Consider the following 27,609-nt stretch of genomic DNA (forward strand, 5'->3'; position numbering starts at 1 on the left):
TTACAATAGTAAATCAAAAACAAAATGAATTCAGTCAGAAAGAAAGAATAAAAAGCCTTCATTTAAGCTGGAGTGCAGTCAGTGATGAAGAGGAGGTGGCAGCTAAGCTCTGACTCAGTGTCAGAATGTTTAATGTGTGTTTTAGTAAGTGTGTGTGTGTGTGTGTGTGTTTATCGGTTGAGCAGCAGGCTCGGCAGCGTCTTCAGGTCCATCTGTGGGAGAACCATGAAGGAGTAGAGCAGCAGCCACAGCAGCAGCAGCACACACAGCTCCCAGTTCTCCCTCCACCTGAAAAACACACGTAGAAACAGGCGGAAGAGGTTTGAAAAACTAAGTCAACACAGATTCCCCGAGGACTTGTTAAAAATATCTAAATTTGGAGATAAAAGGTTTTGCAGGCAGAGCTTTACAGGAAACACCTTTTTCAGACTGAAGCAACTTCAGACGCAGCAGAAGGTTTCAAAGTATTATGCTGACGCACATTTCAGCCAGTAACACTGATTCACAGCCGTTTCCCAAATATTTCTAAGTGGTAAGGGTTCCCACTAGTTTTTGTAGATTAGAGTAAAGCCTGAGGATGTTCTTTCCTTGTCAGAGGAAGAATGGAAACAAAGGAGTAGCAGCTGTGTTGGCAAATGCACTCACAAATATAAATATTTTCAAAGCTAATATATTTTTATTACCACAATAATGCAAAGTTTTCCAATATATTACAGACTCAGTAGTAGTTCATTGTTTCTTGGTGGTTTATTTATTCATTTTACTTCTCCCATTTGTAATCTATTTCTCTTTTTGTTGCCTGAACCAGATGCTTCATAGGTTGCTTTTAATTTTAAAAAGTCAGTTAAAAACCAGGGGGAGAGATAGAAGTAAATCTATCCCATCATCATCTTTAATTTATTTCCCATCATAAAGAGAAAATAATTGTGGCAACGTTTAAACTCATCAGAGAATGCTCAGGGTCGGGAACAGGAAAATGAAGCTGGACCACAGGATGATTAAATTCAGATTTAGGATAAAATGGATTGCATTTTTATCCCCAGGTATTTTAGTATTTGAATGCAGTCCAAATGAAATCAGCAGTTCTGATCCATAATCCAAAATGAATTTGATGATTATAGAATTGGACCAAAACATCCCGTAGTTCCCTTTCTCCTGCAACATTTCTGCTCTTTCCTTTCAGCTGCTGCATTTTGTGCAACGCGCTCAGCGCCACTCTGAGCTTACATCTCTTTAAATAGCTGCAGATAAACAGAGTGGTGCAGAATGTAAAAAAGGTGTCCTCACCATAAATCAGAGTCTTCAGCTTCAGCTCTTCTGGGCGCAGCTCTCGGTTTGTCCTGTCAGACGTAAATAATTACTGTTATTTACCATCGATAAGGCGTCAGCCCCCACAGAGGAGAAGCCAGAGGACTGAACTCACCGTGGCGTCTGAGAGGCGACCACCTTTTCTGTGTCGGAGCACCGGAGGGATGTGGATCTCATCTGGTCTGATGGAGTCCATCCTAAAACACAGAATCCATCAGTTCAGGTCGCAGAGCGAGACACATGATAGTGTCAGGAAATCCTGAAACCTTTAATTTGAAGTCTGTTTTATTGACTTCAACGCCCGTCTTGTTTATTTCCCTTCAGAGCTACAGCAGCTCTCAGAGGATTTATTTCACTTCGGCTCAGTTTCAATTAGACTTGTGATACTGGGAAATTCAGTTCACTGTTGTTTCATGTGACAGCTGTTTGGAAGTTTTCAATAAAATCCCCATTCCCTCTGATATATGGATTGTTTTTCAAAAAGTTGCAGATGTAGATTATATATCATTCTTCTTTTATCACTTTATTTAGATTCTAAATCCCCCACACTGCAAAAACACAAAATCTTATCAAGCATTTTTAGTTTAATTTTTAGTGCAAATATCTCATTGCACTTGAAATAAGACAAAATTAACTTAAAAGCAAATCTTCAGCAAGATACAGGAGCTTGTTTTAAGACAGTAATTCCTTAAAATTGATTAGAAAATATTAGTTCCACTGGCAGATTATTTCATTTATAACATGGGAAAAATGGAACACCTACTTTTTCATCAATATTAAGAAATTATTGACATGAAACAAGCTCCTATATCTTGCTAAAAAGTTACTTGTTAGTCAGTTTTGTTTTATTTTATGTGTACTAAAATATTTGAACTAAAAACTATATCAAAACTACATGGAAAGATTTTGTATTTCTGCAGTGCACCTAAAATAAAATTACCCAACCATCAGGCACTCAACATCCTTTAAGACACGTGTGTCAAACTCAAGGCTCGTGGGCCAAATCCAGCCCGCCGTAGCTTGTAATGTGGCCCTATAGACTGTAGAGGAACTCATAAATAGATTCAACATTACAATGCGGAGCTTAAATGTTATTTTAATCAAATCAAGCAGTTTTATCTGTTTACTGCCAAATTACATCAATCAGACCCTCATATTTTTCTCAGAAATTCATGCAAAATCCTCAAACTTTTGGGGAATGGCAAAAATTGTCAAAAATATTGGGTTTAAACAGGTGAGGCTAACTCCCACCTGCAGGTGGCAGTGTTTTTTACTTTTACTACACTGGTGCCTCAACTGTACTTGATGTCAAGTTATTGTCTGTGATTGATGTGCCGAATAAAAAATGGCACATTTACCATCACAAATACACACAAATATCTAAAGATTTCTTGCAAGTATTTCTAAATTAGAACTAAAAATGTACTCATCAATTGCAGTTTGTTAATGGGTTTTATCAGTACATTCTGGAACAACCAGCCCTTTGAGGACATTCATGCATTCTGATGCAGACTGAATCCCTTTCAAGGACTACAGAACCCAAAAGGCTGCAGCTGAAACATGACAGAGTCAGAAAAAGAGGTCTGATGTCTGAGCCTGCAGGATTACAAACACGAATCCAACTGAAGAACAGGAACCCAGTTAATCTGTGATGTAAGAATTAATTGAAGCACATTAGCGTCTATAATCCTCGCCTCCTGTCTTTAAGCTGCAGTGATTCATTCCTGCAGCCCTCTCAGATACATTTCTGGGAACTTGTGAGCAGACAGAGAGGATTTGGGTCAGAACGGTCCCACTGCTGTCCCTCGGGTCTGGTCTGGTTCTCACAGTACCAGAATAGAAGCCCTACCTCAGAGAGCTTGCTTTGCTGTCTGCTTCTGAATCATCATCGGCCTGCGGAGCGCCGATCGTCACTCCGCACATCACACACTGCTCCTGGGATAGAGGCGAGTCAGGAGGCGTCTGATTGGTTAAAACAAGTTAAGATGCCTTTAGCAAAACAATAAAACAGTCAGAAGGAATCATAGAGCAAATCAGAACAAATCAGAGGAAATAACTTGTATTCGAAATCTTCTAATCAATAATATCAGAAAGATGGTTGGTTTATTTCTGTTTTCTTTTCTGTCAGACTCAGTAAGTCCACTGTGTTACCAAACTAACTCAAAGCTCCTGGTGCAACATCGCCACACCCACATAGAGCCATTTACATACATTTGAATTTGGTCCAGCAGTTAAACAAACTGGAAAGATGACCTGATCATTCATATCATTTGTAGAATAATAAAACTAGGGTTGAAATGATTAATCTGATTTATCGTGATGAATCGATTACTGAAATAATCGTCAACGAATTTAGCAACTGATTAACTAGAGTACACAGACTCAAAAACAAGGACATTTCCAGAAAATGCAACAAACTGTCAACAGTAATCAATCCAAAACTGCACAAAAAATATATACATTTAGGATAAAAAAAAAAAAAAACATTATCTGTAAGTTTTATCCAAAACTCTTGAAGTTGCATAGTTTTAGCTTCATCTGGTTCAAATTCTGTAAACCAAATGATTCCAATTATTAATAATTTATCCCAAAAGTAATCAACAAATTACATTGTATCGATTTTAAGCCAAGCAGAAAGGGCTGAGTTTTCATATGTTGATGTTAAACGTATTTTTTAGCTAGAAATGATCAAAGATTCACTGGAGGAATGTTTTATTGTATTTTAGACCATAAAACGTTTATTATATTAGTTAAAACAGGAAAATAATTTTATGTTTTTTGCATCTTACAATATATTTCTAATATTGTATAAAAAAACATAATAAAAAAATTGCAGAATGTGACAATTATTTCAATATTTATCCAATTAATTTAACCAATTAATCACCAGAATAGCTGATAACTCTAATAGTTGTTAGCTGCAGGCTAAAATAAAACATTTGTTTTCTTTGAATGCTTCTGACATACAGAATCTCTTTAAGATTTAAGGAACAACATGATCCATTATTTGATTCAGAAATAAAAAGAAATCTTACTCGATCCTGCTCTCCTCCACTCAGGAAGTCCACCTGTGGGTCCTCTGGTCTGTCTGAAGGTGGCGCTGGTTGGAGAGCGGAGACGCTCAGAACCGAAGGCCACCTCTGCATGTCAGAGTCAGAAAGTTCTGGAGGAATGGACTCCTCTTTGTCCGGGTAGAACAGATCCATGGGTTCAATCCGGTCACCAACCAGCTCCTCTGTTGGGGAACGTCTGTCGAAGTGAGACGGCAGCGGCTCCAAGTTTCTTGGTAAATCTGCTGGTGGAGAACACGGCGTCCCTATCTGACCGTTCAGCTTCTGAGGATCTGCATCCAGAATGTTCTGGAAGCCATCAAACGAGTCCAGGAGATTCTGTGGGCTGTCCTCTGTCTCCCTTTCAGTCGGTGTGTCCCAGTGTCCATCAGACGGACTCTTCCCGTCTCCGTCAGGTTCCTCATGCTGGCTGTCACATCCATCTACCTGGGAATCGTAACCAGGAAGCCCTTCCTCCCGTTTCCTGTTATCATCGTAGTCACCTTCTGGGTGAGTCCCATCCTGGTCACCTGGTTCATTTAAAGACTCACTTTCTGGTTCCGTCATTGGTTTATTGTTCTCTGGTATCAAACTGGACAGGATCTCTGGAGGTTCTTGTCCATCAGCCTCACTGCAAACAATGCTTGGTGGATCCGGACCTTGAGAACTCTGGATCTCTGAGTTTCTCTGCTGATCTTCATGTTCGTCTTGATCAGGTATTCCTGGGTAAGGTTCTGTCTCTTCGTCCGGTTCCTCTGGCTCACTGGTAATGGAGATCAGAGGAATGTTCAGACTTGGTTTGACTGAATGTTTATTTGAGGTTTCTGAGCTGCTGGCCTCCTCACACTGAGAAAAGTCTCTTAAAATATCTTGGCCTTCAACAGATGAGTCATTCCCTTCATTAAAACTCTTTGACATATCGTGCAGCTCCTCTAATTCATCCTGTAGAGCTGAATCAGTTTCCTCTGGCGGCGTCTGCTCAGGAGGAAACTGTCCATCCTGGTGACTTCCTTCTCCATCCTGTTTAATCAGAGGGATCTCTTCAGGTGGTTCAGTGGAAAAGAAAGGCTCAAACTGGTTCAACTGATCTGATTTCTCAAGATCTCCAGCATCAAAGCTGTCCAGTCCTGTTTCACACACCCTGTCCAAAGGTTCTTGGTCTTTGATAACTGCGTCCTGTTGCACTGGGATTTCATCCATACTCATAAGTTTGGTTTCTTCAAGATCAGCTGCCAAGTTTGGTTTATGGTTTAGAGTCACAGTGTTTTCCTGTTTCTCTTCCTCTTGGTTTCTCTCGGTCTGCACATCGATTATGTCCAGAGAGCTCATCCCTTCATCGATGTATGTCTCAATAATGGATTCATCCGGAGCCCGGTCCTCAACGGAGGAGATAAATCCCTCATCGTAAGGCATTACCTCCACCGGCGTGGCCCGGTAAACATCCCAGGCCGACCCGCTGTCACATAAAGAGCTGTCACTGCGACTCTCACAGAACCGGTCCGGATTCAGCTCACCCTCCATCCAGGAGTCCGGAGAGTTGATGGCAGAGTCTCCAATCAGCGACTCTGGTACTGATGAGGGTGAGTGAGTGAAGGACTGTTGAGGGGAACCAAAGTCCTGCAGGACGTCGCTGCCGGTCTCTCTGCTGGAGACGTCTTCGGCATGGGGAGGGTCTGATAAAATGTCGTCGCTGGACCACGATCGAGCCGCAGCCACCCTGAAACGCGGCTCCAGGACGCTTCTGTCCTCCGACACTGAGGAGATCAGGAGTTTGGGTGGAGGTTGGGTGGAGTCCTTCTGGAACATGTAGGAACGCTGCTTCACTCTGCTGTGATGGGCTCCGTTCCTCATGTGCTCCGAGTCAACGTCACGCAAGTTGAGTCTGCCCATGGAGACGCTTCGTTCAATCACCTGGGAGGGCTCCTCGGACTGTGAGGGAAACACAGACATTCAGAAGTTTTCTTCTGTCACAATCAGAACCTGTCAGGATCGATAGTAACATTTTGTTACCTCCTGTGTGCCGGGAAAGTGCTCCAGGAACTGGGAAACATATATGATGATGGACTGCTCATCCGGAGCATTTATAGTCACGTCTACACAAGAAAAAAAAAAAAAAACAATCAGTTTTATCCTCTAAGTTTGTCCACACAACAAGGAATCTGACCTAGAATCTACTTTGCCCTCATTTTAAATACAAATACATGAAAAGACTTGCTGGGGATTAAAAGGTATTTTTGTAAATATGGAAATATAATTCATTAGTAGTTCATACTGTAAGTTTCCATCAAAGACACAAACTGGGAGAAGAAACTGTCTGTTTTTGCAAATAGTGCTATATAGCGTCGACTTGAAGGTGAAAGTCTAAACAGTTTGTGTCCAAGATGTGTGGGGTCTGCAGATACCTGGACCAAGAAAAGGTGAGCCCTGAGAACTTAGGAGAACTTTGCAGAATGCATACGAAATAACAGGTGTCTCTCTTTTTTAAAAAACTAATTTGTCTGTTTCAATTTAAATTTCTACAATGAAAGTTATCTGCATCCTTCTCAATAATCAATAATCTATTGTACCTTACACATAATATTTTACCGCACCCTATTTTTTTTAATTAAACCTAACACTTTCCTTTACCTTTCCCATCAACATTCTAGCCACTTTTTTAAAAATGGAGCCTAAATTATTACTAAGTATCTACTTAAAGACCATTAATATCAAACAATTAGTCAAGCTCAATTATTTGAAGTACTGGAAACATTAATGATGCTGCATATTACCAATAACCAGGAATTTACTATCAGGTACTGAAAAAGTGTGAAAACCTTTTAAGAATCTTTGCATATGTAACATATGCACCATCTTATCTCTCATCAAACTTCCTGATCGAACCGGTTTTTTGATGCACCAGTAAAATATTCCTGTTTCTGTATCAGCAGATGGAGACACAACAGCACAAAGGTTAAAATAATAGCAAACTGGTTTTGTTTCCAGTGAAAAATAAACTGATATGGCTCCAAATAAGATCAATCTATCACCAGGATGCATGTTTGACTGAATGATGACCTTTTCAATTGATGGCTAAACTTGTCTTACTTTACTGCTCTGATTGGTTAAATTTCCTTCCAGCTTTGACCAATCACGAAACAGTTTCAACCTTTTGTTTTCTGCTCTTGTTTTAAGGAGGTTTTTATTGAAGCCAGTCTAGTGAAAAGTGGAAATCTATTTTCAGACTTCTGGATTTTTGCCCTTTAAATATAACCTACTGATTTCTGAGAAAGCTACTGCAACTCCCCTCATTACAAAAATACAAAATCTTACAAATCTTACATTTTTCGTCTAGTATCTAGTGAAAATTTCTTATAACCCTTGAAAAAGTGCATTTTCAACAAGATACAGGAGATGATTTTAAGTCAATAATGCCTTAATATTGATTTTAAAAAAGGACTAGTTCCACTGGCAGATTATTTCGCTTAAAATAAGACCTTTTCCTACGATATAAATGAAAAAATCTGTCATTTTTCTTAAAACAAGCTCCTTTAAATTGCAGAAAAGTTACCTGTATGTTAGTTTTGTCTTTATTTAAGTGTACTAAGACATTTGCACTAGAAACTACACCAAAAATACTTAACATTTTGTGTTTTTGCAGTGTCATCCGACTACAAAAACACTGCGCAGTGCCAACAAGTTGATGGATTCAAGCCTTCTTTATTTAGGTTGTTATCGTGTAAATCTCATAAACACAGAGCTGCTTGAGTAAGTTAAACCTGTTTCATTGTTCTTTTCACACTAAATTAAACCATGAATGGAAAAGCTTTCTGATTATGTTTAGTTGCCTTCAGTGAGACAGACCAACAGGTTTAAAACATTAGTAAACTCTGCGGGTGTAATGTGACTGAGCCTGTTTTTATCCTTGTTTGGTGTTTGATTCCATCTTATCAGAACATCAGGAATGTGTCACAGCGTCAGCAGCAAGCAGCGCCTGAGTCACGGATCAAATATGTGAAGCTGTGATTGATTTTTACCCTCAGGCTCCAGCAGTCGCGGTATTCCCAAACTGTAGTGAGCTATCCTGAAGGCGTCCTCCAGGTTCTCTCTGGGAGTCCTCAGCAGGGCCTTCCTCATGTCCACCAGGCTGGAGTCGATGGACTTAATGACGGCCAGGAAGGCCAGACCACTGGTCCAGCTTTTCCCAAAGTCCTGCACGGCCACGCCGTACCTACGAGACCACAACAGATCAGTTCACACTCAGTTTCATCATCGCTCTGGGTTTTATTCTGCTTTAAAGGTTTACAGCCAACACACTTCCGGGTTCTCCTCTGGATCCACTGCAGCAGCTTCTTGATGGCCTTGCTGTTCTCCCTCATGGTGGTGGCTGCAGACTGTCGCTCCTCTGACGGCGTGCTGCTGAAGGACGTGTCGGAGTCCGAGCTGGTGGGGATGGATGACAAGCTGGACGAGGAGGGAAACTGGCTCCGGATGTTTCCCGTCAGCTCTTTGATCTTAGTGAAGATGGAGAAGTTCGATTAGCTTTAATGATTGTCAAATGTGAACTATTTTTCTCCCACCTAACTGGGAACAACAGCTCAGAGGAGGAGAATGTAATGAAGATGCTGAGGAAGACAGGAAGTACCTGGAAGAAGAGGATGATGTTCCAGATGAGTCCAAGGATGATGGAGGAGTTTCCATCGGCGATGTCGACTGCATCGATGCTGACCAGCTTCACCTAGAAGAACACATAAATCCATCTTTAACAAACCAGCCGATCAGACAGGAATCAGCTCAACCACAGCCGACCCTCTGAGAGACTCACGTTTCTCTCCTCCAGGAAGGACAGCACCTTGGCGATGTTGTTGAGTCGGAAAATCCGATGGGCGGACTTCTTGAATCCGTGGAGCTACGAGACGGAAAAAGAGGGCTGTTACACAGCTGGTCAGGACATCATGAGTTTACATGCAAAGGATTAAAAACATGAAAGTCTGACCAGTTTGCAGCCGGACAGCTCCTCGAGCAGAGCCATGAGGACGTATCCATCCTGGATGTCCTGGAACAGATCCTGGATCTGCAGCGGCGGGTCACACTGTGGACAGACAAAGTTTTATTCAGGATTTAATGTCAAACCTGAACATCTCATATTATATCTACCCTCATCTCTTTCCAAAACATTTCAAGTGGAAAACCAGCTCGACTGTTGCTTGAATTCAATAAACTCACTTTTCTTCAGAGGATAAATATGCTTTATGTTTTATATCCAGGTTGAATCTTCATGTCGAAGGTTTTTGCGATTTTGCCTAAACAGGGTTGATTAGTTACAAGCTTCCCTTAGTTAATGAAGCAGCAAATTAACAGACGAGTCAAAAAAGGCAATTTGCAGAAATAACAACACCTTTGATTTTAAGTATGTTCCACCCAGAAGAGTTTTTGCTTTAACCACTGCAAATTTTGTTTAAAATATCTCCTATGAAGCACCTTTAGCTACCAATCATTAACTGGTTAATCCAAAAAATAATCAACAGATCAGCCTTAAACTGTAGTGACAGAAGTGAAACAGAAAGGAATTGGCTTTTCACATGCTGATGTTTTAGATGCAGATTCATCCCTTGCTACAAATGATCAAGTGTACGTTAAAAGAATGCTGTATTATTGCATTTTAGGCAAAAAAAATAAATTCTTTAAGAAAAAAGAACTGAATAAAATATCCAAACTCAGAGCAGATGGTGTTATGCAGAAATTATGTAACTGAGGAACTATGATGACATAGTTTTGACTTGTCTAAGCTGCAGGTCACAACTCTGCAGACCGAAATCCTCCATTAGTCTGGTTTTAAGACTGAATAATTAAACATCATAGCTGCAGATGGATCAGGTTCCATTAAATCTTCCTGTTCAGAAACCTGCAGAAGTATCTACTGGAGCAGCTCTGAAGACAAACAAGGTAAGGCGATGATGGATGCAGATTATCTCTGCATCAGAGAGAGGAGTCTGAGAAACTGAGCCCTGACATGAACCTGCTGGGGCCTGGAGGCCGTTTGGAGTAGTAGGGGGGTTGAGGAGCTGGAACGTTCCAAGATGGCTGAAAACAAATGTTTGATTGTTTAATTAGTGGGTCAGAGCTCTGACAGCAGGCCAGATACACAGAGGGAGAGAAGAGAGGATTATTGTGTCACGGGAGACAAAAGAGACAATCAGACGCTGAGACTGGCTGTTCACAAACTGAACTGAGGACAGAGACTGCAGAGGCTGGAGCTGCAGTAATAATAGCAACAGAGCACAATGCAAAACAAAACAACACAACAAATGCACCCAAAAGAGACAGACACTAACTGTGGACGGTGGCTGCAGAGAATCAATACAGCAAACGGTTCATAACTCCACAGCCTGTCAGCAGGCAGCATCACTTTCACTTCACTGATTCTGTTTCCTCTGAACCCTTATTCAGATCAGAACTGGCTGTTTCTCTGCATGACGTAAGAAAATGTGGTGGCAGCTCATCCAGCTAATCATGTCTGTTTATTACCTACTGGATTGTTTGCTTTACTGATTTATGCTTTTAATACATTTCATTAAATTTTATTGCTGCAATCCGTTTAATGCAGGAGTTTCCAGGATCAACTTGCATTCATGTGAAAATGGAAAAACTGTGGGAGCCGGTCTTTGTTTGCATGGCTGCATATTTTACTGTGATTTATTGATTTTTACATTACATTTGGCTTGCAATCTTATCAGGGTTTACATCTACAACAACATAAAAACCCAATGTATAAGATACCAATTGTTACATTGATTATCAAGATTACATTTCAAAACAAAGTAACTGACATATTAAATAAAAGAAGCAAGTACTAGTAACAAAATGAAGAGAAAATGTGATTCAGTATCAGCTTTGCTGGCCAAGATTTGACTTCTTAGCGTTTATACATTAAGACTAAATTTATAAACTTCAGAAGAAAGAAAGGATAAAGAAACATGTGAATGTATATTTTTTATCGTTTTTATAAAGAGAAAAAGAAAAGGCAGGTTGTAGTCATGCAAATATATTTATTTTGTCTCACAGTGGAGTAGCTAATGACTAAGGCTGTAAAGTGTTCATTGTTTTCAGCAGAGAAATTATGATGTGTGTACAAAAACCACAAAATAACATTAAATGATACTTCCTCCATTTTCCCACAGAGGAGTTTAAAATGCATGAGTCCATATAAACTCCAGAGCAATCGGTGAAATGGTTCTCTTGAAGTTAAATGGATATTTTAAGGAAAAGGTTCAGTACTGAAGGAACAAAAAATGTAACAAAGGATGTGAGCTGAGCCATATAAAGTTTTCATTGTTGCAATTCTAACAGTTTTTAATCACATTAAACCAAGACAGAACTGCACATTTCTTTTTTTAAGAATATTCCTTCTCCGTTTGAACACACAGAAATATGTTGCAATTATCCTGCAATGCCCACAGCCGACGTTCACACGTCAACAATTTAATCCTGCTGGTTTTCTGGCTCAAAATAGGAAGTGATGTCATTCCAGGAATCAAGTTTTGACCTTAGTTCAACTGAGTTTAGACAACATGACACCTGAAGACATTTTAAAAGACAAACTGATACAAATTATGTCCATAATAAAATCAGTCCAACTATACAGACTTTCCAATCTTTCAGACCTAAATCTTTTTATTGCTCAGAGTTGACAAAATATTGTTGAATAGGTAAAAAAAAAAGTATTTTCTTCTCTTTTTTCCCTTCTTTTTTTGGCCCACAAGTTCTTTTGACTTTATGATTTTGGCTCATGTGAAAAAGAGCTTGGATGGCCACACTCCAACGTTTAATTGCGAACTTAACAGCAATTCCTCATTCTAAACAGTAAACCTACTTTTTAAAGAGGAACAAGCCTCCATCAGAATGAGTATGAATGGCCGCCCACTGCAGCCAGCTGGGGGTTTCAGAAGACAGACACAAAAAACATACAGATGCACTGATCCATGGGAATCCTGAGGCAAGTCAAGCCCAGCATATAAGTTTGGACTTTGTTAAATAAATAAGTCGGAGCCAATTTATTTGGACCAATTCGGGACAATGTTGCAGTGTTTAATGAATAACTGTGCCCACATCCCTGTAACTCCTGCTGCCTCCATCCAGACAGTCTTTGTTCAGCTCTGGGTCAGAAACAATGTTCTGTTGTGACTCTATTGGACTCTGTGCTTACAGTTAAAATAAAAGGTCAAACTTGGTCAGTATAAATGATTAAAGTGTCCAGAATGATGGAGGTTTAAATGACCCAGCATGACATTAGTATCTGAATCTATAAACATAATCTGATTATTGATTATCCTGAACACGAGCTAATTGAAGTTAATGACGTCTGAACAGCAGAAATAGATTTTTACCTTGTTAATGTCAGCATGTAAACAATCATATGTACAGTTAATAAGAAAACATGGAGAGTTATTTTGTTTAACCCTCATTTATTTGCTACAAAGTGTTAAACACAAACTTCGCATTTTTCCTGTAGATAATTCTCTATTTTACCTGTTTGTGTTAATTTTAGTTTATCGTCTAAAGCTCTAAAATTCGCCCCTTTCAGCAAAGATGAAGACTTTCTACTTTTAACTTTGGCAAAATTATCACAGATGTCGTAAAAAGACAAATTTAAATAGAAAATATTAGCAACAGCAGCAGTTATTTGTCTTTAAATAAGCACACTTTTTATCAATACCTGTCTAGAAACATTTACTCAAAAACTGACTTTGCTGCAAACTAATCTATTTCTAATTAATTTATTGAACTTGGCTAAATACAGGAAGTGTTTTCAGCATAAGAGTGACCCAAATCCTGATTTTATAGGTCAAAATCAACAAAATGTATATAAGTTTTGGATCTACAACAACAAATCTGACTACTTTATCTGTTTAATTGTACCGCACACTTTAGCCAAAATATCAGTTGTTTTTGGTGATTTTCTTCTGTGTGATAAAATATTTGGACCATCTCCTTTTCCCGCTGATGCCTGCAGCCTCTAACCTGCAGCTGATCTCACTTTGCATGTTTGCATATTCACATTTTCAAAGATCAGACCATAAAACACAAATGGGCTGCAGGTGTCGAGTTACAGCTGACACAGCATGAATGGGTCATGTTCAGCAGTTTCTCATTATGATGTCCATACAGGAGCTCCAGGCTCCCACGCCCCCACGTCAGAAGAAAGGGGGCGCTCTCACATAAACGCTGACGCTTCGGGACAGTTGAACATAAAACAAACTTTCCCTGAGGCGGAGATGGAACAGACCTTCTCTAAATGCAGGTTAATCCATCGTGTGAAGGTCCTCTTCTGCACCACCTCTCTTTCCACTGAAACACACAAACAGGGAAAGGATAAGAGGCTGCAGAAATGTGGAGACAACACAGAGATCGTAACATTAAACAGACTTATAATCGATTCCTGTTCCGCTCACGTCTTTTTTAAGAAACGTACAAATTGGATAATTTCCTTGCATCACTCAGAGACAGGATGTTTACAACTGTAGCCGCTCGCTGACTCATTTTTTTATGACATTATTAGAGATAAATTGGTTGATTTCTATTCATAGCTCAGTGTTTCACTCTAAACATAGATAAACAGCAATAAAATATAACAGAAGAGGTGAAGTCATGCAGAAACTAATAAATGTTGCATCTGAGAGATGAAAACTGTCTTTATTTGATGTTTTTTAAAGAGAAAATCAAACTTCCAGTAATAAACTCCTTCTGACCTGATGCACTTAAGCACTATGTAGCAAGATAATTAAATTATTCATTTTTAACTGCAGAAAAAAGCAGGAGGAGCATTTCAGAGGATTTTAATTTCATGCTTCTTGAGAGAAATTCAGTGTTTTTTAACAGCAGAAGGTGTAAACGTATTAACATGTTTGTGCGTCAGTGGGTTGTCACATTTAATGATGCCAGATGCTCACACACTTCAAACCAGCATCATTTACACCAGTTCTGGAAGCAGGAATGGGACAAAGTTCAAGGACACCAGTGGAAGACGTTTGTGAAAATGTGCTGAAAACATTTGACTCTAGTCATAAAGGGATGTAAACCTTGATCAAATTCTATAAAGAAAAATATCCCTCTCATTTTCTGCTATTTAGCAAAGAGAAAACTTTGGCAATCATAACTGACCTTAAAAAGTAAAAGTTTAGTCTGATTTAAAGTCAGACTGATAAAAAAAAAAGATACTGCATGTCCCTTTATTTAGTTTATGTAAATATCTGGCATACCACATGAGTTTTATCAAATCACTAAGAGTTAAAATTTGAGCTTCCTTCAAACAGCAGATGATCAGAAACAGATGTCGTCTTTCATCTCTGCTGCTGACGGAGTTGCTTCAGGACAAACTGCATAATCACAGCAAAGTTTATGTTTCAGCTCTAACCTAAAATCTGTGTTTACGGATCCTGGGATACAGGATGCTTTTCTTTTTTAATCCCTCTCAAAGCGGGGAACCTGATGCTGAACAGAGCAGGAAATGATGGGAGGAGCTCTGAAGCGTTACCATGGCAGCAGTCAGCTGTTACTCATTTTTATGTCCTGAATGACTCAGCCCCACCCCCTCCTGCACACAACAGGTAATGAGAGCTGCGGTTTCTGTAACGATGTTCACAGCATCCTGAACAGAAGACGATCTACTCCAGTGTGAAGGCGCGAGGACGGAGCCTCAGGGCGGCTGACGAATGTCACAGATGAAACCAGGAGAGACTTCAGAGATTCTGCTTCCTTTGAAACCAGAAACATGCAAACCAGAACCTGAACAGGTCCAGGTTTTTAACTGGAAGAACCAAAATATCCAACAATTTGCAGGAAGAGATCCAACTTCCTGGTTTTGTTGAAATGCCCATCAGTTTTAACTGTGAGAACATTCAGAGATCTTTTTTTTTTTTTACTTTTTTTAACAACCAACCCACTTTTCACTAATCTGACCTGAATTCAACTCCAGTTACGCCTCAAAGGTCAGAAAGAAATCTATCACAGCATGTTTTCTTTTTACACAAAAGACAGAAAAACAAATCAAGTCAACATTCAAAAGTTAAAAAACAGAACAACACTGCAGAGTTTGAATTTACATGTGGAGAATCTCAGGAATGGTTTCTAGGAAATATTTCTGTTTGTGATGCAGTGAAGCCCAAATTTTACATACTCTGTGACATTTGACTTCCAGTCTCAGTAACAGTGGTAAGAATTTGAACTTGTTGAGGTCCAATGTGGTTTTTTTATTACTTATAGACTCAGACTGCAGCCCATCCTTTGCAACACAGATATAAAGACTGGAATGTGAGACTCCGCCTACTTTTCCTTTAAGCTGCAGCTTAAAACATGGTTGGTCAGTAATCCAACCATGTTTGGATTACAAAACACCGTTTAGAAATTTCCTACTAAATTTCTGTTAGCATTTTGTGACTGATATTGTGCAGAAAGATATTAGCACTTTGATGTAGGTATCTTAAAATAGGTTTACCCAAACTTACAGTGTTTTTGTTTGCTGTTTATATTGTTTTTATGACATTGTATTGATTATGTGGTTTTATGTGTTGTATTTGTTTCATGGAACTATGGATGGAAATAAAATGTTGCTAAATTTTGTGTATTTACTTCACTATATTGGTCATTAATATGCACTGTTCTTTTCAAATAAAAACCCATTAAATTCAAGAAGTTCAGAAAATAATGACTTTGTATTTAGGCTGCACTTCAAGTTATTTAATCTGGAGAAAGATTTCTAATTAATGGTGTTTGTGTAGAGACAAGAACAGGTCAGACCTTTAGGTTTTTCATAGGGAATAAATAATCTATTATAAACAAACATGATGAAACAGCATCTTAGCAGGTCAGATTTATATGAAATGCAACTCTATGTTGATGCTGTGAAGCCTGCAGAAACCAGGTGCATGAAGGTTTCTAAAGCAGCAGGTTAGCCGAGCCTCCGCTGAGCATGTTTTGATTAAAACAGGACACAGTCAGATCAAATGTAATGTTCCTGCTCAGAAACACGTGATGTCTCTGCTTCATCTCACAGATAAGGCTTAGTGTGAACCTGAGAGCTGCTGCTGCTCATTTGTTTGCCATGCAAACATCAGAGTACACATTTCTTTACAGCGCAGCTTTTACAGCTCAGAAACCGAACAAAGCAGGAGGCGACAAACCGGGAGCAGGAAAAGATCCAGAGGTTCAGACTTCTGCACATCCTGACCTCTGGGTTAGTCAGAGTTAATACAACAAACATGTCAGGCCCTGCAGAGACTGCACTCCATGTTTGTTTGTGTTATCAGATCCGATAATGGAAGCTATTTATTAGCCCTCGGGCAGGAACAGGTGCAGCTCTACAGCAGCAACTCAGAGCCGTCAGTCACATCAACAACCTGACCCTGATCAGTTCAAATGAGTGAATCCTTACTTTAATCTGATGAAACACGAGTTCATGTAATTAAACAGCAGAAATCCAGCCAGCTGTTCCCTAACAGACTGTTTAATGAGTCTGACTGTGAGCTAACGACACGAGTCGGAGTCTTCCCAACGTTGTTAACCTTCAAAGAGCCCTACACTGCAAAAAACACCAAATCTAAACAATGTGTGTTTGGTCTAGTTTCTACTGCAAATATCCTCGTTCACTTGAATTAAGACAAAACTACCTTACAAGTAAGGAGATGTAGGAGCAAGTAACATTTCAGCAAGATAAGGAACTTTTTAAGTAAAAAGTTAATTGATGAAAAAGTGCTGGTTCCACTGGCAGATTATTTCACTTATAACACGACGTTTTTCACGTGCTATAACTCCAAATAATCCAGCTGAACTAGTATTTTTTTCATCAACATTAAGAAATGACTGACTGTAAATAAGCTCCTATCTCTTGCTGGAAAGTTACTTGTAAGTTAGTTTTGTCTCATTTCAAGTGTACAAAGATATTTTCACTAGACACAAGACAAAAATACTTTGTGATATTTTGTGTTTTTGCAGTGTAAACATCTGATTCTGGTCTAAACACAACCATGCCCGCTGATTCCAGTTTATGCAGCGCTGAGGTGTGATTTCTCCCTAAATACAGTCTCTGTGAGCCACGTTTCACCCTGACGTCTCTGATTACAGGGCTCTTCCTCCTCGTTCCTGCCTACACGAGGACAATCTGACTCCCAGCCGCAGAGTTTCTCCTCCCGGGTGCCAATTAGAGCCGAGCAGCCGACTTCTTCCTGACGTCCTCCCACACGGAGACAAACCGAGCCTGAACACTGACTCAGAGATGAAAGATGACGAGCGACGCCGCTGAGAAGCGATCAGAGCGGAGGTGTGAATGTGGCTGCAGGAGTCGCAGGAAGAGCTGCGGCGATGGTAAAATATTCATGAGGGATGGGGTGATGGTGGGGGTGGGGGGGGTGTTCCTGAACACTGCAGTGCTGCGTCGCCTCGGTTATGTAAGATCACAGTTCACAGGGAGGCTGAGAGTCTTCATCACTCCATCTGCTCACATGTTCCACCGAGTTTCATCAACCGCTATCAGAGAACAAGTTTCACTGAAATAATCATGTTATAAACATGACGAAGTCTAAATCAGAGGCGTTTAAGTTGCTACTTCCCTCCCATCACTCCCACACCTCATACTGGTTTCTAACTCCACGGCCTGTCACTTTATTCAGTATCACGCTGAATGTGATGCTCCTGAGTCAGACTCTCTGTATCTGCAGAATATACGAATGCAAAGCTGCTATTTCTAATCAGATCTACTCAAAGCCTCTTGATTCCCTGTTTATTATATAGTTTTCCAAAGCCCTGATTTGTAAATATCTCCAAATTGAATTGTTATATTGATGCTCTGCTGGTAATCAATCAACTCAATTTGTTTGCCTGGTTTCAGAGAACTTTATAGAATTTCTTCCAAGCGGAGAACCTGCACTACAGAAACCCACATTTTTGGGTACATTTGTTTAATTTCTAGTGCAAATATCTTACATTATATCTTACAAATAAGACAAAAATAGCTTACAAGTAACTTTTCAGTAAAACATGAGAGATTATTTTAAGTCAAAAATGGTTAAATATTGAATATTCAGAGACATGAATCTGTTCAAGAGCCACTTCAGAGTCCCAAATATCCCAAAATTTATTTTTGTTCCTGAAAAAAAAAAATCTGGGTAGCTAAAAAAAGCAGAGCAGAAAAACCAGACAGAAACATGAACGTAACGGTGCTTAAGAATTATAGAAAACTTGGAAAGAAGGACAGATGAGGATATACAGACAGAAAGATAAACTGATGTTAAACCGATCAGAGTCGGACGGAGCCAGTTTCACTCCAGCAGCCGGTCAGTCATTAACAGAATCGATCAGCCGCTTCCATCGCTGTGCGCGTTTCAGTGCGGAAACATTGATGTGACACACTTTTAGCTCTTTAACCTCAGCTTATCAAATGGGTTCAGATCAGTTTGTGTCAAACGGAACGTCTACAGAGAAACATCTGGAGCTGCATCTTCCTCCCTAGTTTAAAACCCGACTCCTGTTCTCTGAATCGGTGCTCAGAGTTCAGTGAGCTGATAACACAAACTGTGCTGGAGGTCTTTGACATGTCGTTCCCTCTCAGAGTCTCTGCAGTGGCTTTTTGTGGAGGTCAGGTTGTGGCTCCATCCTGTCAGCTGACAGCAGCTTCACTCTGTAGCTGCACGCTCCAAGTTAATCCTGATTGTGTTTTAATGGATCCTTATCAGCACCATAAACCGGCTCAGGAGTCCTGCAGCAGAACCATAAACACCTGAAGCATCAGCAGGAAGCGGAGCCGAACGCCAGACGGATGACAGAAACTTCCAGAGTCGTAATTAGAGGCAACATGTGGGAGAAATGTTTATGTTTCAGTTTTATCTCACAGAGATGTTCCAATTAAAAACCACATCTAATTCATCAAACGCTGAGATCAAAAACCTAGACAACTTTCAGATTTAATTCATGAATGAAAAACTCTGATTTTGCAGAAATAATCTGAAAATAAAATCTAAAGATCAGACTGAACCTTCAGGAAAACCCTGGACTGTCCTCCGTCTGCTGATGTTCTGTTCCTTTCACTTTATCAGACAGGAAACAAGTTAATGAACCTGACGTGTCTCCATGAAGCAGCACAGAAACAAAGCCGAGCTGCTTCAGCCCAATTTCAGTCACCGTAAGGTAACCGTTTGATCCGTCACATCAGATCAGGTCAGATAGGAGTGAGAGCTCCGCGGCTAAAATCATCCTGCAGATTATCAAAAAGCAGCAGCAGCAGCAGCAGCAGCAGCTCGTTACAGCGATTAAACGGGGAAACTCCGAGATACAAAGGGATCAGCTCCAGACTGACGCTCTAAGGTGAACTTCCTCTGAAACACAAAGTGAGCCGTTCAGGCTGAGATGAAGCAGAGCAGGTAGTGAAGGTTTATATAAGCTGCAGGTAAGACTCAGAGCATTTCCTCAAAAACACAGCAAGGGAAGAAACCACTTCAGTTAGCCGAAAAAAGTCTAAAAGTTCAGTTTCAGAGTCAGAGGTATGTGGGAGCACTGATCAATCTTTTGATAACGAATGCAATTTTCTGATTTCCTTCAAGGTCTCATCATTTTGACTCACTAGGATATGTTTCCTAGGTATGAAGAGAAGAAAATGCTGAAATTTCCTTAAGTTTGTAAAAAAAAAAAAAAACAGGAATTACAAGATTACAGAATCAAAAGGAAATTGGCCTGTAGTTGTTTTGTTGCCACATCTGTAGTCAGTATTACGGCTGAGCGACAGAGTCGATTTATTGAGCTTTGCCACATGTATAAAGTTACAGCATTTCAACTATTTATTCCCTTTGCAACCATTGTCCATCTGCATCCAATTTGCTCTAAGTTTAGTTTCTCGTTGGTTCCTGAACACATCACTTCTCCCCTGCAGGATATTTCAGAGTGAGGCGACTTTTTACCAAGTGAGTCGATGAAGCATGGTGACATGATAGAAGTGCAAAACTAGCACCGCAAGAGTTGCTGAGTGTTGATGATTAGTTTGTAAAGGAAAACAGCTCTGGAAGAAGGAGTTCTGATAAATGAACAAGCATTAAGTAAACCTAGACAGGAGATTTCTGTTCAATTTAACAATGGTGCAGCTACTCTGACAAAAGGATGACAAACTTTACCAATACTGTCACCATCCAAGGTTTGTGTCCTGATTTTCACAGTTTTTAGCCAATCTGTTGCATTTTCCAGTCACGTTGTACAGTATTTATTTATTACAAGTATTAATTTTCAAAATGGGAGATTTTTATAACATCTTTTGGCCTCATCTTTGCTCTGCTGCCTCTTTGGGTCAGGATTCCTATGGAACAGGTTTTAAATTGACTCATAAATCGCTTTAAGCACTGATCATTTCAGAGTTCCTTTGTACATTATACTGTTTTTTTATTTTAAACCTAAAGACTAAATGTAAAAAAAAAAAATTAAACCTAAAATGTGAAATCTTGTTCCTGAGCATTTAGACCAATAAATCCTCTACCAAACTGTGTCAGCTGTTTTTATGTAGTTGTTTTGTGTGTTAATGTTGTGGCCTTGCCTCGGTTTAGCCTCTGCGGGGTCTGATTATTGGTCAGAGGGGTTTGCATTTGCATTATGACTTTCTTTTGCAGATATATTTGTCAGTCTAATGAACAGCAGTGGGTCTGCATGATGGGGCAAGTTGGCTGCACTTTACAACTGTTTCTGCATGTTTGGACATGTGGATGCATTGCAGCTTTGTTTTGAAACTGAAGTTGTTAAAAAAAACTAATTTGTTGTTGGATTTTCTGGTAAAGCAATTTCAAATGTTGTTGCTTTGGTCCTGCTGTTGGAAGAAAACTTCACAGTTCATAGCTGCATTGAAGCTTTCCAAATTATTAGAGATAAAGCACGACTTTTAAACACTGATATAAATCATGTTTCACAATGATAACATATCAGGATATTAATTTGAACTGCAAGTTCCAATGCAAAGCAGCTACGTCATAAAAAAACAGTTTACTTCAAATGCAGATGGAACCCAGTTAAACACTGAATCTGATGAATAAACGTCCAGGTAAGTGTGAACCTGACCATATGCTTTCTCTTTTTTATCCCACAGCACCTGAACTCAGCAGCTACACACCGGCAGAAACGCAGCAGAGCCGACACAGAAGGTTTTCATTTGTTTCTGGCTTTTAACTGAACTGAAAAAGAAAAAAAAACTTTTTCAAAGCCTAAACGGAAATTCAATTTCAGCCGAGAACAAAAAGTGATTACAAAAAAAGCACAATGCCATAAAATCTTCACCTGAACTGCACAAAAACAGACATGAAGACTCATCGCTTCCTCGTAGCGTTGGCAGGTTTTTCTGTCAAAGACACGCAGTGATGGACAGACAGCAGAAGAGGAGTAAGGCTTAATAAAAGAACAATTAAGATGTCTTGTCAAGATGTTGTCATGGAAACAAATAAAAGTATGAAACATTGACAAGAAGTGCTCAGAGACGCTTTGCCATGTATTTTCAAAGACTAAGCCCTGACCGAGCTTCAAGTGTGTGTGTGTGTGTGTGTGTGTGTGTGTGTGCACTCAGGCCTTATTGAAACCACCTGCTTCTCATAAAAAGCAGCATTCCAGTCCAGCCGTGAGCTCAGCGTCCTGACATCAGACACAAAGAGACCAGTGACCTTTCTGAGAGGGCCGAGGTATTTTTAGGGTAGGAAATCAGGAAATGAAGTCACCATCACAAACTCAGCACACTTTATTCCTCTGAAGGTCCACCAGGCCGCAGCAGTTCGGGTCAGAATCCAGCCTGACGACAACAGAACCAGTTTAACCTGAAGAGGCTCTTCACTCGAGCCGTTTGAAAACTGAATCAAGTTGTTTCATATGAAGTTCTGAACTTTCTGTCTGATCAAAGATCAATACTTCCAACAGTCTTAGCCCGATTTGAGCAGAATTGAACAATGCAGAACCACAAACAGTAGTCCGAAAGAGGTGAGGTAATCACAGTTGTGTTGTCATAGATTTTTTCTGCACATGCTCAGACAGTTTGACTGAACTCTGCAGGAATCCTGACACGTTTCTGCTTGGACACGTATGACGGGCAGAGGATTCACACAGACGGCAGAAACAAAACCAAAACTCAGTGTTCCTGCCTCTGAATCTGATGAATATGATCTTCCTTTTCAGAGGAACAGGCCACCAACCGAGGCTCCACATGGAGGATCGGGTTCTGGACAGAACGACACAAAGCTGAGAAGAAACAAACTCAAAGAGCTGCAGGAGAATTTCAAATCAGAGGGAATATGTCTGTTTTATTACACCGTTAACTGCCCAGCCTATTCATCACCATGTTGCGCTTATCCAAAGGTCGGTGCAGTCTTAAACGACTGTTATTCATCCAAACTCAGATAAATAGTGATAAGACTTGTAAAAGCACAGTGTTAAAGTCAAAATGTGAATGAAGTGTTGGTTCTAATTCGGATCTGACAGCAGAGAGGAAGAGGAGCAAATGATGAAGTAGTGCGTGTGAGTGGGAGAGGTTCTGCTTCAAGGTTATTTTTACCACCATCAGTGAAATTCTTCTAAACAGGAAAAAAATTCAGCTAAAAAGAGCCTTTTATGAAGCATAAACCCTTTAAGGAAGCAATGTCAAATCATAAAGCGTATCTAAAAAAGCAGCATAGCAACTCCTCTAAGGTTGTACTATAACAATGTCTAAACTTCTATAAAAACATAACATAATACCCCCTACGGATATAATGTAACAATGTAATAACTCTTCTGGGAGACAATGTAGCAAATCCTTTAAGAAGAAACTAAAAATGTAACAATTCCTCTAAAAATGTAAGAACTCCTCTACAGTAGGAATGAAATTATGTAACAGCTTCTCCAAATGAAGCTGTTACATTGTAACCTTCCCTTCTAGAAGGTTACAACGAATTACTGTCTTTAAAGAACTAATTAAACAATCTGAAAACTCCTCTATGCTGAAAACCTAGCCTTTTAAAGAAATAATGTATCAAAGTAAAAAAAAAGACCAAAGAAAACATTTTAACATCCTGTTTTATAAATTACTGCACCAACTTAACAAAAGAAAATAAAACATACAATGGTGACAACTTCTCTGAGGAGACAATGCAACAAACTGACAGAATAACAACTTCTCAAGAATTCATCTGACAAATTCTTTAAGAAACAGTGTAATATATCCTTTTTGAAAACAATGCAACAACTCATCTAAATATATAATGCAAAAAAATCCTTAAAGGAACCAAATGTAATGACATCCATACTATAATAACCCTAAACTTTACACACAATACAGACAATAAGTCAGTTAGAGATGACTTGGAAATAAACACGCAGGTGAACCAAGGATCAGATTTACTGAACTGATAAAAGTATCAAAAACAGGTCAAAAGATACAGATCTGTATCAGAAAAAGAAAAAAAAATCAAACCAGTCTGAGTTCATGAAGTTCGACAGAAACATGAGGAGCCACAGTCGACTCACACTCCACTGTGCATCTATTGCATCATGTTTTTGTTTTTTTTTCTAATTACGTTTTGCTTTTTTATTTCAGCATCGTTTCCTCCTACCTAAGTAATTAATATCAGGCAGTCATTAAAGCGGTTTCACACACCATCGGTTAGCTCACAGAGAAATGAGGCAGCAAGTATCAGGTATGAGATTCACTTTAACTGCCTGCTTAAGAGAAAAAAAACAACACTGTTTATCCCTGTGATTAGTTGCAGACTTAAAACCTGTAGTTATTTTTTCTCCTAGACAATAATCTGGTGAAACCGTGAGCATCAAATTATTCGTGAATGGCGCTAATATCTTTATGAAAAAATGTTATACTGCATGAATGTTTCTCCTGATAGACCTTATCTGAACATTACGCAGCGTGAGCTTCGGTTTGGATGCTGAACGCTCCTCCAGTTTCTGCAGCTTTGGAGGTGGGAGGCAGATCTGTGTGGGATGTGTCATGCGTTCAGCTCTGATCTTTTCCTCGACTCGTTGTGTTATGCAACAATCCCCCGGTCGGTGTTCTCGCTGCTTCCACTCATCAGATGCTTCAGCCCACAGAGCTGCAGAGACACTGCGAGGAGCCGTCCAGAACCCGAGTTCCCAGGAACAGACCGGGGATGTTTGGATCAAACGGGCCTGGAATCTGACGCTTTTCCATTGAAAAACACTGATTACAAACAGGGCTGACATCCAAAGCTCAATCTGAAACAAACTGCAGCATCTATTTGCTTCAGCATTTGAAGAAACCAACTAATCCATCAAACTAGATCCAGATTTTCACCTGATAATAAGTAACCTGTCAAATCCTCAATTTACAGCTTGAAGCAACAAAAATTATATACAGTCATAACCATAATCAGTACTGACCGATCAAAGATGTTGTTTCATCACTTCATGGTGATGCTTAACACATCACTGTGCAGAGAAAGCACAAGTGATGAGATCAATATACAGATTCCTGCACCATAAACCAGTCAATAACCCAATGCTGCAGACAAAATAAAGCTTTGTTGCAGATCTTGCACAGAGAATCAAATCCACATTTATGGCATTGTAAATGTGCCCTCTGCTTCTTTATTTATGAAGTAAAACCCACAACATACTGAGGCATCAAATTTAATGTCTGGGAGTCATTTGGATTTTAATAAGAAATGGAAAAGTCTTTGTTCTTAAGCTCTGAGAAGTGATTTTTATTCAGTGGGTGCTGAATCAACCAGGAGATGAACAACAGACTGAACACAGACTGGACTACTGAAGAGTTGCGGCAAAGTAAACACAGGAACTGCTGGCTGATTAACGGATGACGCAGAGCGAGTTTGGCTCAAAAGTACAGCTTTGGTCATATAATACAGATGTTGGATTTGCAGCTAAATCTGACTAAATATGTTGTTTAGGCAACACCTGACAAAACGTCTTCACACACCTTGCCTGCTTTTTTTCCCTTTTTGTCATGTTACAAACACAAATTTCAACACATTTTATTCAAATTATATGTAAATTGTTTTCAAAATATTGTAAAAAGAAATCAAAAAGGTAAATGTGACACCTCACAATAAAATCCAGTGAAACCAGTGACTTTCTAAAGTCCTAATTGGTAAGCAAACTAATTAGGTTGTTATCCCATATCTCTATAGAACTATTTAGTATTAAATTCCTGTAAAGTACACAGAGTTTTATGGTTGTAACATTAACAAAATGTTAAATGTGGTCAGGCTGTTACAACCACATCTCCTTACTCTGATTTTTTTTTAATTCTCCTGTTTCAAACTTTTCTCTCTGGTGATTCAACATGTAAGAACAGCAAAAATAGCAGTGCAGACAATATCTATAAGTTATATAAATAGGACATTCTTCAGCTGATTTTGTTTCAAATTCAATAATTTTATTACAGAAACATTTTAAAGTGGAGTTTCCGCCTGAATGTCCTACTTTTTTTTAATTCTGACAACAAATGTAGGAAGATTTATGAATGAGAAACACTTAATTAGGAAATTGGCCAAATTCCAAATTATGCAAAATGATGTAATATCAATTGGCTGAGACTAGACTGCACCAAATAGGACATCGTGACCCACACTTACATAAAAAAGGTATTTAGAAGAAATAAGCCGTGTTAACCTGGAGAGAGAGAAAAGCACCAAACATGTTCAGGAGAATTATGAAACACGTCAGTCCAGATTTTCTGCATAGTTTGAACTTTACGGGTTGAAGTCTGAGGCGGCGTTGGGGTCGGGGTGAAACTCCAGCCTTCAACACGCAGCTTGGCTCAGGTAACGTCCACAAACAAGACGTCGGATCAAAGAAAGCTCTTTGTTATGCTGCCTGACTCCAGATTCATCCCTCTGTTATCTCTAAGATGATCCAACTTTCTATGATTCAGGACTGTGTGAAAGCTCAGTTTGTATGTTTCCATAGCAACAGTTGCTCAGTGTAACACTCATCAAAGCAAAGCGTGTTGTGTTTTCTCTGAAGCAAACTTCATCCCTGCCAACGTTGGAGTGTTATTTTTTAATAAAGAAATCAGATTCCTGAGTTTTTTCCCCTCCTTACTCAGCCTCTGATCAGAAAGGATGGAGTCTCTGCAGGTTAAACATGTCTAAAATTATCAGGATTTATTTAAGTTGCCACAGAGAAGAGATAAAATGAGATTTCAGTTAAAGTTTCAAATCAGTTTGTGTTTGTCGGGCCACCGTGAAAAAACAAGGCGGTGCAGTCATTCATGGAAACAAACCTGTCAGCTGCACCTGACAGCTGTTAACCTAAACCCTGAAAATCAGCTCACCTAACAAATATTTTATGCTGAAAGGACCACAGCTTTATTTTTGAAAGAACCTGACATTGTTTATTAAGTTAATGAGGCCTAGATGAAATATTTACTCTTATCTAAATAAGATTTTATGCTTCATACTGAAGCAAAATACTATAATGAATAAATTTTATAAAAGAATTAACCTGATGGGTCAATTACACCAAACTATTGTTAAAATAAATATTAATAATGATGTTTAATTTATTAAATAGGAGCTTCTGCTGCTTTTGTTTTATTCTGTTTTATTATAAATATTAAATTATTTTTGTTCTCTGAGTTTTGATTCCTAAAACTAAACCTCATGTAAATATAGTCCCTCCGCCCATGCGCTGCGGAGGGATACTTTCAGTCCACGCTGGTGGTCTCATATCGATCTATAGCTTATAAATTAGTAAACAGGTCACGTGCAGCGGATTATTGTTGTGGGATCCTGGTGGTTTATGGTGGCCCTGGTCCCGGCCTGGTTCTCTGATCTGGACCCGCAGGGGGAGGGAGCTCAGTCTGGAAGAATGACCAGAACTCCTCCATCACTGGGCCGAACCTCCAAACTTTGTCACGCACGGTGCACGGGGAGCTACGCGCTCCTCAGGGGGAGGAGGCGGCTCCTGGAGCTCCGCCGCTCCTCTTGTTTGGTCCCCCTGCTCCATCCTGAACTAAACTTCCCCATGCACGCTCTCCACTGTCCCGGTACCGACCCAGATCCTCCTACCTTGCAGGTTCTGCACTCGGATGTCGCTGATCTGTCCGATAAACTCCTCCCGCTCGAACCAATCCTCCCAGCGGTGTCCAGCCATCCGGACAGCGCTTTGGGAATCCGGGAGGGACACGGAGCTCCGCGGCCGCAGGAGGCTGCAGTCTGGTATCCGGCCGGCCCACAGAGACACAGTGGACCGCTCACATCAGCACACCCGCATCCCCGCTCCACACTGCGGCTTCTTC

The 27,609-nt window shown here is 39.8% G+C and overlaps 1 protein-coding gene across 2 annotated transcripts; it reads right to left on the reverse strand.

Annotated features, from left to right (window-relative positions):
* clmna (calmin a) lies at positions 1 to 27,609 on the reverse strand. Of its 2 annotated transcripts, none has more exons than XM_015048272.1 (13): positions 27,380 to 27,609; positions 13,624 to 13,685; positions 9,334 to 9,429; positions 9,163 to 9,246; positions 8,983 to 9,075; positions 8,655 to 8,851; positions 8,375 to 8,568; positions 6,369 to 6,451; positions 4,344 to 6,287; positions 3,158 to 3,270; positions 1,424 to 1,490; positions 1,288 to 1,340; positions 1 to 288 (listed from the first exon to the last, which is right to left on the reverse strand). In XM_015048272.1, exons 1-13 carry the CDS (start codon positions 27,462 to 27,464, stop codon positions 171 to 173), a joined length of 3,189 nt encoding a protein of 1,062 aa, XP_014903758.1. In that variant the 5' UTR covers positions 27,465 to 27,609; the 3' UTR covers positions 1 to 170. The 2 variants fall into 2 exon arrangements, with proteins under 2 accessions (XP_014903758.1, XP_014903757.1); XM_015048271.1 differs by having other exon boundaries at positions 1,424 to 1,505; positions 27,380 to 27,608.

Source organism: Poecilia latipinna, unplaced genomic scaffold, assembly GCF_001443285.1.
Source record: "Poecilia latipinna isolate Pla-1442-1.1 unplaced genomic scaffold, P_latipinna-1.0 Scaffold870, whole genome shotgun sequence".
Classification (NCBI taxonomy): domain Eukaryota; kingdom Metazoa; phylum Chordata; class Actinopteri; order Cyprinodontiformes; family Poeciliidae; genus Poecilia; species Poecilia latipinna.